Source organism: Borostomias antarcticus (assembly GCF_949987555.1).
Source record: "Borostomias antarcticus genome assembly, chromosome: 22".
Classification (NCBI taxonomy): domain Eukaryota; kingdom Metazoa; phylum Chordata; class Actinopteri; order Stomiiformes; family Stomiidae; genus Borostomias; species Borostomias antarcticus.
In genome coordinates, this window is record NC_140255.1 from 16,261,071 (window position 1) to 16,273,570 (window position 12,500).

At 46.7% G+C, this 12,500-nt stretch overlaps 1 protein-coding gene across 1 annotated transcript in view; it reads left to right on the forward strand.

Annotated features, from left to right (window-relative positions):
- Positions 1–12,500, forward strand: part of tanc2b (tetratricopeptide repeat, ankyrin repeat and coiled-coil containing 2b) — a gene marked incomplete at both ends in the record, with an annotated part of 78,886 nt that overhangs the window by 41,819 nt on the left and 24,567 nt on the right. The window contains 3 exons of the mRNA XM_084456526.1: positions 2,823–2,953; positions 8,986–9,181; positions 9,532–9,753. Of these exons, the coding sequence (XP_084312652.1) occupies positions 2,823–2,953; positions 8,986–9,181; positions 9,532–9,753 (549 nt within the window). The remainder of the gene's footprint in view (positions 1–2,822; positions 2,954–8,985; positions 9,182–9,531; positions 9,754–12,500) is intronic.

Here is a 12,500-nt window from a genome sequence, read left to right on the forward strand (position 1 = left end):
AAGAGGAGCAGTTTTGCAGCCATGAAAAGGATCTGCGGTATTATAGCCACTGCAGGGTTAAACCCCGGTCTGCAACTGGTCAGCTCAGCTACCGTCTGTCATGTTGCTGCGGACGTTTAATAGCAGACTAACTGCCTTGCACCATTCTGAGCACCTACATCAGAAAATACGTACACACAAGCACGCACAGCTTTCCCCAGAGAGAGAGAGAGAGAGAGAGAGAGAGAGAGAGAGAGAGAGAGAGAGAGAGAGAGAGATTCAGTCTTGGCCACTATTCGGTCTTGGCCACTGTCACATGTATTCATGTATGTGTACAGTATTCATATATTCATGTGTTCCCTGCTGCTGGGAAGCCATTGCTGCCTGCCCAGCCAAACACATGCATGTACACACACTAGAGGTCTTCTCGGGTCCAAAATGTGGACCCGAAACCGAGATGGACCCGAGACATTCGTTCCGAGATCCGACTAAATCCCATCATTCTTTAAAATATGTATACCGGACCCGATTTTGTCCGAGAACAGGAGTAGGACAGAGACCCGAGTCGGATCGGGTATTTTACGGATCCGACAGGTAGAAGGCCTAGTAGCAAGTAGCCTAGTAGCATTAATCGCTTAGGCTGTCACGGCTGTTGGCTTGCATGCTGTTGCATCACAGTTTGATGGAATTGCGATTTATCCTCTCAATCTCGACAGGATCGATCGCTGTTTTGTCAGGCTGTGATGTGGCAGCATGGAAATGAAACGGACGTAAATAAATAAGGCTACACAAAGCTGCCGCTAGGTTTGACCTCTTTATATTCATTTTCTTTCAGCTTATTTTTCACAAGGTAGGATACTGGTGGTGGCTGCCGTGTCTCCGCTCGCGTCGCGGCCGCGGTCTCACTGAATTCGCGTCATATTACGCATAATGATAAACAGACCCGAGATAATAGAATCGGATCCACCCGAACCCAATTGACCATAATAAAAGCGTGGAATGGGGACCTGAACCCGTACGGGTCTCGGGTCCGGTTCGAGTCCTCTCGGATTTACCCGACCCGTGAAGATCTAACACACACACTCACACACACACACTCTCTCTCTCTCTCTCTCTCTCTCTCTCTCTCTCTCTCTCACACACACACACACACACACACACACACACACACACACACACACACACACGCACAAACACACAAGCTCAGTATTATAAGGCATGTTATATATTATTGTGTATATAGTCCTCGGTGATGGGAGCTCTAAGGAAGTGGAAAAATATGATGATATAATACTATTTATTCACATATCCTCTATTACTGCATCACATCTGCTGGGCTGCTTTGGGCTGGGTAGAATATTCTATATGTTCTGACCTGTGTAGTATAGTCTCTCTGTTCTGACCTGTGTAGTATAGTCTCTCTGCTCTGACCTGTGTAGTATAGTCTCTCTCACATAGCTGGATCAACTGACGCGCAATGTAATGGTGCAATTAACTGCCGCAATTCCACACACACACACACACACACACACACACACACACACACACACACACACACACACACACACACAACACACACACGCATACCAAAGTTGAAGTAACATTAGGTAACAGTGTTGTGTGGTGAAGAGGTCTGTGGGGGAGGAGCCCAGGTGTTTCTCTAAAGAGACCGGTCTCTTCCTGCGAAAGACGGGTAGAGACTCCGTTCCCCTGAAAGGGGGGAAGAGCTCATCTAGCCACTGAGGCGCCACGACTACAGTAAAACGAGGGAGGCGGGCAGTGGAGGAGTGCTGGAACCTGACTGCTGTTTGCAGATAGTTTGTTTGCTGTTCTCTTTACCCCCCTGTAGGCGAGCACCAAGGCTGGTGCACCAGGCAGGCTGCGGCGTAGAGAAGGTTCTGGGGGAGCAGCAAAGTGTGTGTAGGAAATAGAGAAGGTTCTGGGGGAACACAGAGGAGTACTGTGTGTGTAGGAAATAGAGAAGGTTCTTGGGGGAACACAGAGGAGTACTGTGTGTGTAGGAAATAGAGAAGGTTCTTGGGGGGACACAGAGGAGTACTGTGTGTGTAGGAAATAGAGAAAGTTCTGGGGGAACACAGAGGAGTACTGTGTGTGTAGGAAATAGAGAAGGTTCTGGGGGAACACAGAGGAGTACTGTGTGTGTAGGAAATAGAGAAGTTTCTTGGGGGACACAGAGGAGTACTGTGTGTGTAGGAAATAGAGAAGGTTCTGGGGGGACACAGAGGAGTACTGTGTGTGTAGGAAATAGAGAAGGTTCTGGGGGGACACAGAGGAGTACTGTGTGTGTAGGAAATAGAGAAGGTTCTGGGGGGACACAGAGGAGTACTGTGTGTGTAGGAAATAGAGAAGGTTCTGGGGGGACACAGAGGAGTACTGTGTGTGTAGGAAATAGAGAAGGTTCTTGGGGGACACAGAGGAGTACTGTGTGTGTAGGAAATAGAGCGCATGGAGGGCATTGATCCAGTGTTTATGATGGATTTTATGCTGATTGCACCAGTGTGGTGGCTATTGTTATAAAACAAGCGGATGAACACTCTCTCTTTCCCTCTCTCTCTCTGTCTCTTTCTCTCTCTCTCCCTCTCTCTCTCCCTGTCTCTATTTCTCTCTTCTCTCCCTCTCCCTATTCTCTCTCTCTCTTCCTCTTTCTCTCTTGCTCTCTCTGTCTCCCTCTCTTCTTTCGCTCTCTCTCCTCTCTCTTGTCTCTCCCTCTCTCTCCTCTCTCTTCTCTCTCTCCCTCTCTCTTTACCTCTCTCTCCCTCTCTCTTCCTCCCTCTCTCTTCCCCTCTCTCTTTCTCTCTCTCTGTCTCTCTCTCTCTCTGTAGGAGAGTCAGACCAGCAGCTGGGCCCCCCTCCCTCGGTGGATGAAGCGTCTGACTCGTTGATGACGCGGCTGGGCCTCCTACTGGGGCCAGCAGGAACACCCTACAGCATGGAGCACCCTGGAGACAGACAGGTACTGGGGCACCACCCACACACACACACACACGCACACACACACACACACACACACACACACACACACACTCACACACTGTTTTAACCATGTCTCTGGTGATAACATGATTCATAAAGACCTAACTTGGTCTACTCTAGAGGGGGCTGGATGTCTTCTCTTGGTGTTGTTGTTTCTCTCCAGAACCCAGAGCACAGCAGCCCAGGAGACGGATTTATTTTCTTTTAATTGCCTTCAGCACTAAAAGCAAAAACAACAAACAAACAACTCTTTTTGTCATGCAGCACATGGTGATGAGACACACACACATACACACACACACACACACACGCACACACACACACACACACACACACACACACACACACACACACACAGTGACAGAAGTGTCCGCTGTTTACATTTTTCTCTGCTCTTCATCAGCACTAGATTATGCTCTTAGTCACTTGTTTAGAAAGGAGATGCACTTGTGAGTTCTGGTGAGTAGTAGTACTGTACACTGACCTTTCCTACGTTAAATGCAATTATTCTTAGTCACTTTGGATAAAAGTGTCAGCTAAATGACTGTAGTGTAATGTAATGTAATTATAGATTAAATTAAACCCAGAAAGAACCCTAAAAGATTATAGATTGATTACAGGTTGATTATAGATTGACTATAGATTAATTATAGATTGATTGTAGATTAACTATAGATTGATTGTAAATTGATTATAGATTGACTGTAGATTGATTGTAGATTGTTTATAGGTTGATTATAGTTTGATTGTAGATTGATTATACAGTAGATTGATTGTAGATTGATTATAGATTGATTGTAGATAACTATATAGATTGATTGTAAATTGATTATAGATTGACTGTAGATTGATTGTAGATTGTTTATAGGTTGATTGTAGATTGATTGTAGATTGATTATAGATTGTAGATTGATTGTAGATTGATTATAGATTGATTGTAGATTAACTATAGATTGCAAAATGATTATAAATTGAATGTAGATTGATTATAGATTGTTTATAGGTTGATTATAGTTTGATTGTAGATTGATTATAGATTGATTGCAAATTGATTATAAATTGATTGTATATTGACTAGATTGATTGTAGATTGATTGTAGATTGATTATAGATTGATTGTAGATTGATTATAGATTGATTGTAGATTGATTATAGATTGATTGTAGATTGATTATAGATTGATTGTAGATTGATTGTAGATTGTTTATAGATTGATTGTAGATTGATTCTAGATTGATTATAGATTGACTGTAGATTGATTATAGATTGATTGTAGATTGATTATAGATTGTAGATTGATTTTAGATTGATTATAGATTGATTGTAGATTGATTTTAGATTGGTTATAGATTAATTGCAGATTGATTATAGATTGATTATAGATTGATTGTAGATTGTTTATAGGTTGATTATAGTTTGATTGTAGATTGATTATAGATTGATTGTACATTGATTATAGATTGATTATAGATTGATTGTATATTAACTATAGATTGATTGTAGATTGATTATAGATTGATTGTAGATTGATTGTAGATTGTTTAATGATTGATTGTAGATTGATTGTAGATTGATTATAGATTGTATATTTATTTTAGATTGATTATAGATTGTAGATTGATTTTAGATTGATTATAGATTGATTGTAGATTGATTTTAGATTGGTTATAGATTAATTGCAGATTGATTATAGATTGATTATAGATTGATTGTAGATTGTTTATAGGTTGATTATAGTTTGATTGTAGATTGATTATAGATTGATTGTATATTAACTATAGATTGATTGTAGATTGATTATAGATTGATTGTAGATTGATTGTAGATTGTTTAATGATTGATTGTAGATTGATTGTAGATTGATTATAGATTGTATATTTATTTTAGATTGATTATAGATTGATTGTAGATTGATTTTAGATTGGTTATATATTTATTGTAGATTGATTAGATATTGATTGTAGATTGATTGTAGATTGATTATAGATTGATTATAGATTGACTGCAGATTGATTGTAGATTGATTATAGATTCATTGTAGGTTGATTGTAAATTGATTATAGATTGATTGTAGATTGATTGTAGATCGATTATAGATTGATTGCAGATTGATTGTAGATTGATTAAAGATTGATTTTAGATTGATTTTAGATTGATTATATATTTATTGTAGATTGATTATATATTGATTGTAGATTGATTGTAGATTGATTTTAGATTGATTATAGATTCATTGTAGATTGTTTATAGATTCATTGTAGATTGTTTCATCACCACCGTCCCCTACACCGTGTGTTGTGTCTGTATCACTATGTGATAAATAAATAAAGACTTTGCTTCCTTCCCCTTAGACTTGGCAGTTTCTCCAGTCTGAAATATCAGTAATATTACAAAGTCTGTTTCACTCCAGGATTCAAAGTTGACCTGCTGTGTATTTTATAATATTATCATATTACATGGCTCTCTGAAATACTTGATTCTGATTGGACAATCGTACATTCTACCGGTGAATTATTTCTCGATAATTCCCTGGCAACAAGCAATATTCTCCACTGCTAAGGGCAACGCATCGTCTATGGGCGACAGTTGTCTGAAAGTTTGAACATTCTAAACAATAACGGTTTGGCTGTTGTAGCTTATGTTCAATCGCTGAAAACGTCCATTGCATACGTTTTGTGTATTGCATATTGTATTGTGTTATTTTACCAGCAGGTTAAGGTTTCTGTGCCACTCTGTATTACTGCTTTTACTAGGTCACAGCACAACAGAAACAGTGTGGATAACCGATTTGACTCATGGAGTGTACTGGGTGATAGCCCTGTCGTAGTGGAGGGGGGTGTCAGCTCTGTCATAGTGGAGGGGGGGTGTCAGCTCTGTCGTAGTGGAGGGGGGTGTCAGCTCTGTCATAGTGGAGGGGGGGTGTCAGCTCTGTCGTAGTGGAGGGGGGGTGTCAGCTCTGTCGTAGTGGAGGGGGGGTGTCAGCTCTGTCGTAGTGGAGGGGGGTGTCAGCTCTGTCATAGTGGAGGGGGGGTGTCAGCTCTGTCGTAGTGGAGGGGGGGTGTCAGCTCTGTCGTAGTGGAGGGGGGGTGTCAGCTCTGTCATAGTGGAGGGGGGGTGTCAGCTCTGTCGTAGTGGAGGGGGGTGTCAGCTCTGTCATAGTGGAGGGGGGGTGTCAGCTCTGTCGTAGTGGAGGGGGGGTGTCAGCTCTGTCGTAGTGGAGGGGGGGTGTCAGCTCTGTCGTAGTGGAGGGGGGTGTCAGCTCTGTCGTAGTGGAAGGGGTGTCAGCCCTGTCGTAGAGGAGGGTAATGTCAGCTCTGTCGTAGTGGAGGGTGATGTCAGCTCTGTCGTAGTGGAAGGGTGATGTCAGCTCTGTCGTAGTGGAGGGTGATGTCAGCTCTGTCGTAGTGGAAGGGGTGTCAGCCCTGTCGTAGAGGAGGGGGATGTCAGCTCAGTCGTAACAGAGGGAGGTGTCAGTTTTGTCGTAGCGGACGGGGGCATCAGCTGTGTCATAGTGGAGGGGGGGGTCAGCTCTGTCGTACACAAAGACTAGCAGGAGGTGTATGGAGACAAGTGGCGCCTTTTACAGATTGACTCACCCAGGCTTCCTGTAGTTCAGGTTTCCTCAGCACCAAGCAATATTTTAGATAATTTCTCCTCAATTAACCTTTGCCTGGCTTACATAGTAAAAAATATCACATGTTTCGACCGTGCTGGTCTCCATCATGACATGTGAGGAGGAAGATGGAGGTCTAGCGAGGAGGAAGATGGAGGTCTCAAGAGGAGGATGGAGGTCTAGAGAGGAAGATGAAGGTCTAGAGAGGAAGATGGAGGTCTAGAGAGGAGTATGGAGGTCTAGAGAGGAAGATGGAGGTAACAAGAGGAAGATGAAGGTCTAGAGAGGAATATGGAGGTCTAGAGGGGAAGATGAAGGTCTAGAGAGGAAGATGGAGGTCTAGAGAGGGGGAAGATGAAGGTCTAGAGAGGAAGATGGAGGTCTAGACAGGACGATGGAGGTCTAGACAGGACGATGGAGGTCTATAAAGGAAGATGGAGGTCTAGAGAGGAAGATGGAGGTCTAGAGAGGGGGAAGATGAAGGTCTAGAGAGGAAGATGAAGGTCTAGACAGGACGATGGAGGTCTAGACAGGACAATGGAGGTCTATAAAGGAAGATGGAGGTCTAGAGAGGAAGATGGAGGTCTAGAGAGGGGGAAGATGAAGGTCTAGAGAGGAGGAAGATTATGTAAGCCAGACATGTAAAGGCTTTTTAACATCATCACTTTCCTCCCGATCATATTATTATGGGCCTGGATCGACTCTTCTTCTTTGAAACGTCCTCTGTTCCATGAAATCCAAGAACACCTGCAACTCTCACTTTTGTACAATCCAGTAATCTTCTTCCAGTTGTGGTTTTGACAGCAAGGTCAGGTAGAAAGAGCAAGGTCGTTCAGATGAGTCGGCCTCTCTCAGCAAGCCCAGCCAAGCCGTCACGCTCACAGGCTAGCGTGACGGACAGGGTGTACTGACCCAGCACATAGAGGTGCTGTGTATGTGTGTGCTTGCGTGCGTGCCTTTGTATGTGTGTTCAAGCTACTGTGAATGTGCCAACTGTCCACACTGAGTGCAGGGGATAATTTGGCAGGGGGCCCATCAGATTAGACCAACACACACACACACGCACACACAAGCATGCACATGCACACACACACACAAACACACGCACGAATACACACACGCATACACTCACACATTCACACACACGCACACACGCACGCACAAACACACACACAAACACACGCACACACAAATACACACACGCATACACACACACATTCACACACACGCACACACACAAACACACACACACGCAAACACGTAAGACCACCCCCCCCCCCCCCCCACATGCTCTCAGTCCCACGCTGGGTTTATTAAAGACAAGTGTGTGATTGTGTGTGTGTATGTGATTGTGTGTGTGTATGTGTTTGTGTGTGTGTGTGTTAGTCTGAGCAGGCAGATTAGCCATGCCAGACTGCTTCCTTCCCTGCGATGCCCTCTCTCTCTTTCTCTCTTTCTCTCTCTCTCTCCCTCTCTCTCTTCTCTCTCTCTCTCTCTCTCTCTCTCTCATGCTAAGCTAAGCCGACATCAGGCTCGCTCACAGCTGGGTGCCACAGCAACATTGTGACAGGCGGCGTCCAATAGGAGGAGGACAGGAAGTGCTGGCGGGGCTACAGGCTCTGTCAGTAAGGGTGTGCATCCTGTCTATCACATACACACACGCACATGCACACCACACACACACACACACACGCACCCCCTCTACCCCCCCCCCCCCCCCCCCCCCACACACACACAGTCACACATTCCAGTGTATTGACAAGCTGTAGGATAAGGCAAAGTGTATATTTTATCATTCCTTCTAACCATTGGAGAGGGCCTTGAGAAGAAGAAGAAGAATTCTTTATTCATCATATGGCATGCAGTGCACTTGACTTAACATGTGTAGTGTAATGGGCGACCCAGGGAACAGGGAACACTCACGCGCACACACACACGCACACACACATGCATGAGGGTCGCCGATGAAATGCTTCTGCTCTTAACCTATCCCATCGTCCTTCCCCAAGGGCAGCCGGGAGCAGACAGTAGGCAGCGTTCAGGGGACGCGCCCGGGGACAACCAAGTGCTCCTGTCTGTCTTCATCAGGGACAGACAGCATTAGCGATCTGTTCTTCTGCATGCTTTTCGTATGGCTTCTATATGGGGGAAACCCTTGGGAACACGGGGAGAACATGCAAACTCCACACAGAAAGGCCTAGGCGATACCCCACCTGGGTACCTGACAACCCTGGGGAGAACTCGCCCCCCAGTGCCGATAGCGTCCTTGGCGACGAATCGAACTCAGGACCTTCTTGCTGTGAAGTGACAGTGCTAAGTACTGAGGTGCTGAGCTGTCCTGTGACTGTGTGTGTGTGTGTGTGTGTGTGTGTGTGTGTGTGTGTGTGTGTGTGTTCCAGGGCCTGGCCGGCAACCAGAGGGTCAGCCCATGCTCCACCCTGACCAGCAGCACCGCGTCGCCCCCGGCGACCAGCCCCTGCTCCACGCTGCCCCCTTCAGGCTCCGCCCCCGGCGCGCCCGGTGCCCAGGACCACGCTTACGGCTCGGTCAGCAGCCCCACCTCCACTCTGGAGAGCCGGGACAGCGGCATCATCGGTGACTGTCCCCTCCACGCACGCACGCACTGACACACGTACACACACGCGCACACACACACACATTCAATACAACATGTGAAGAGGGCTACACATCGGTGACTATTCACCACACACAGAACGGTCCACTACACACTCAACTGTCCACACACACACACACACACACACGCACACACACAACTGTCCACAACACACACAACCACTACACACACAACTGTCCACACACACAACTAACCACTACACACACAATAATGAGCCCCCTGTGTGTGTGTGTGTGTGTGTGTGTGTGTGTGTGTGTGTGTGTGTGTGTTTGTGTGTGTGTGTGTGCGCGTGCGTGTGTGTGTGCTGCAGCCACCCTGACCAGCTACTCTGAGAACGTGGAGCGGGCAGGGTCACGGGGGAACCTGAAGCTGTGGCAGTCCCAGAGGTCGGGCGCGGACTCCTACCTGTACCGCCTGGACGAGAACATGGCCGCCTCCACCTACAGCCTGAACAAGATCCCTGAGAGGAGCCTGGACAGCTCCGCCCACTCCATCCCGCTCTACCTCATGCCCCGCCCCAACTCTGTGGCAGGTGTGTCCCGCCCCCCCATTCTGGCTCGGTTTACTGTACCTGTTAACCTCTGACCTCTCTTGGACCTCCACCCTGACCTGGCCGTTGGGAACAGTTGCTCCAAGCCTAATTGCCCATGTAACAAGTTTAGGTAACAACATTTCAAGAAGTCTGTTTTGATTCGCAGAACCTCTGATGTTTCACAGCAGTGTCCAGAACATACTGTAGCTAGTTTCTAGGCTGCAAGAAAAAGTCAATTCCTCAAACTCCCTCCCCAAATCTGAAGTCTGAACTTCCTGGAAAACATTTACTGTGTAATTTTAAATTAATAATACAAATAAAAAATGTTTAATGTAAAAGCGTGCAATGGAGAGGACAACAGAGGAAGGAGAGATGATTTGATAAACCTGTAGGATGGAGAGAGGGATTTTTTTAGTTTAGTTTATTTGACAATATAAAAATTAAGGCCGCAAATGCAATTACATCATAGCTTACATGGATGGAGGAGAGAAGAGAGGAGGAGAGGAGGGGGAGAGGAGGATGTGTTAGTAAGAGGTGAACGCTCCCTCTCATCCATAAGAAGAAAAGTGGCAAGGGATGGGCGTGAGAGCAGGCTGGTGATTGGCTGGGCAACATCAAAGCCCCGGGCTTTAACAGTTCCTATCCCCAGACAAAGAGAGAGGGAGAGAGGGTTAGCGGATTACGCAATGAGGGAAGTGTTCAGAGAGAGAGGATGGAGGGAGGAGGAGAGAGAGGATAGGATGGAGGGAGGAGGAGAGAGAGGATAGGATGGAGGGAGGAGGAAAGAGAGAGGCGGGAGGGAAGAGAACACGTCAGCGCTGGGGGATTCCTTTCCTTGCTCGTTCAGTGTGTCATCTCTGCTCATCTGAAGGGATGCTGTGGAATTAAACTCAGCAGAAATGTCCATTGTTCATAAAGAATGGATATTTCCCACTGTGGACTATGAAAGGAGAAGGAGAGTGTCTGCTGTGCTTCCGTAGCAAGACTTGTGTAACATTAGTGGGAGACACTTGGATCTCTGGTCTTGACCTCTGACCCTCTGCTAGCTATGGACATGTCTGTGCTCTCCAGCTACATTTACATTTTTTATGTTTTTTTTCTCTTTTTTTCTTCTTGGTTTATTTATCAGGGGCAATGCACACCACTCAGCCTAAACAGTCAATCTGTATAGGCTATGAGCCAGAGGTAGCCTAAAGACTAGTTCTGTTGATCATCTAAATCTGTTCTCTACCATCTAGAGCTTTGTGTTCTGTGTTAGTGTTCCATCTGTAGGGAGTGTAGGAGGATCCATCGCTTCACCCATCACAGGTTACATAATCACATAGTCCAAGCGTGGAAATATTACACTTGAAATGTCAATACCAGTCCCTGTTTCCCTCATACAGAGAAAGTAACATCTGAAATGTTCTATGGGATACTTGGCGTGACTGTGGAGGTCTCTGCGGTTCCCAGCCTGGCCTGCTCTCAGAGGGCAGTGAGACAGGTCCTTCTTTCAGAGGACAGTGAGACGAGTTCTTCTCTCAAAGGGCAGTGAGACAGGTTCTTCTCTCAGAGGACAGTGAGACGAGTTCTTCTCTCAAAGGGCAGTGAGACAGGTCCTTCTCTCAGAGTACAATGAGACAGGTTCTTCTCTCAGAGTACAATGAGACAGGTTCTTCTCTCAGAGGACAGTGAGACAGGTTCTTCTCTCAGGACAGTGAGACGAGTTCTTCTCTCAAAGGGCAGTGAGACAGGTTCTTCACTCAAAGGGCAGTGAGACAGGTCCTCTGAGAGGGCAGTGAGACAGGTTCTTCTCTCAGCGGACAGTGAGACAGGTCCTTCTCTCAGCGGACAGTGAGACACGTTCCTCTCTCAATGGCCAGTGAGACAGGTCCTTCTCTCAGCGGACAGTGAGACACGTTCCTCTCTCAATGGCCAGTGAGACAGGTTCTTCTCTCAGAGGGCAGTGAGATGGGCATGTTATCTCAGAGGGCAGTGAGACGGGCGTGTTATCTCAGAGGGCAGTGAGACGGGTGTGTTATCTGTGGACCAGGACCTGGGTGTGTTATCTCTGAGTTGTCAAACAGGAAGTGTCTGATTGAGCAGCGAGTTCCTCACAGCCGGCGAGGTCTCCTCTGGGAGTAATTTACTGTGTGACTCTTTCTCTCCCTCTCCCTCTCTCTCTCTCTGTCTGTTTCTTTCTTTCATTCTTTCCTTCTTCGCTCTGTTCATTCCCACTGTGCACGTTGTGTTAGCACGCTGGCAGAGACGCGGGGAACGTGATACAAGCGCCGTGCTGCATTGCAGATAGATGTCTAGTGCCACAGACTCACGCGGGGTTGGAAGGTGCTGGGCTGGGGACATGCAGACAGGCCTGCACTCCTGTCCTGTATATCTGCACTGTGGCAGTGAGTTCAGAGCGCGTTGGTGCGTCCGTGCTCTAGTCCCACCCCCCCGCCAACCCCCCCCCCGCCAACCCCCCCACGCGCCTCAGGGCCGAGCCCCCAGCATTCCCAGCTGCTCTCCTCCCTCCATTTTGGGAAACCAGTGCAGCTCATTGTTGGTGCCATGGGCTGTGGTGACTCACTCAATCGGCGCACACACACACACACACACACACACACACACACACGCACACACGCATGCACATGCTGAGTGTTGGGGCCGTAGCCCCTGCAGGCACACTATGTGCTCTGGTTTGAACCCCTCATGACTGGAAACCACAGAGAGACAGAGCAGGAAGAGACTCAACTCTGGAATATTCCGCC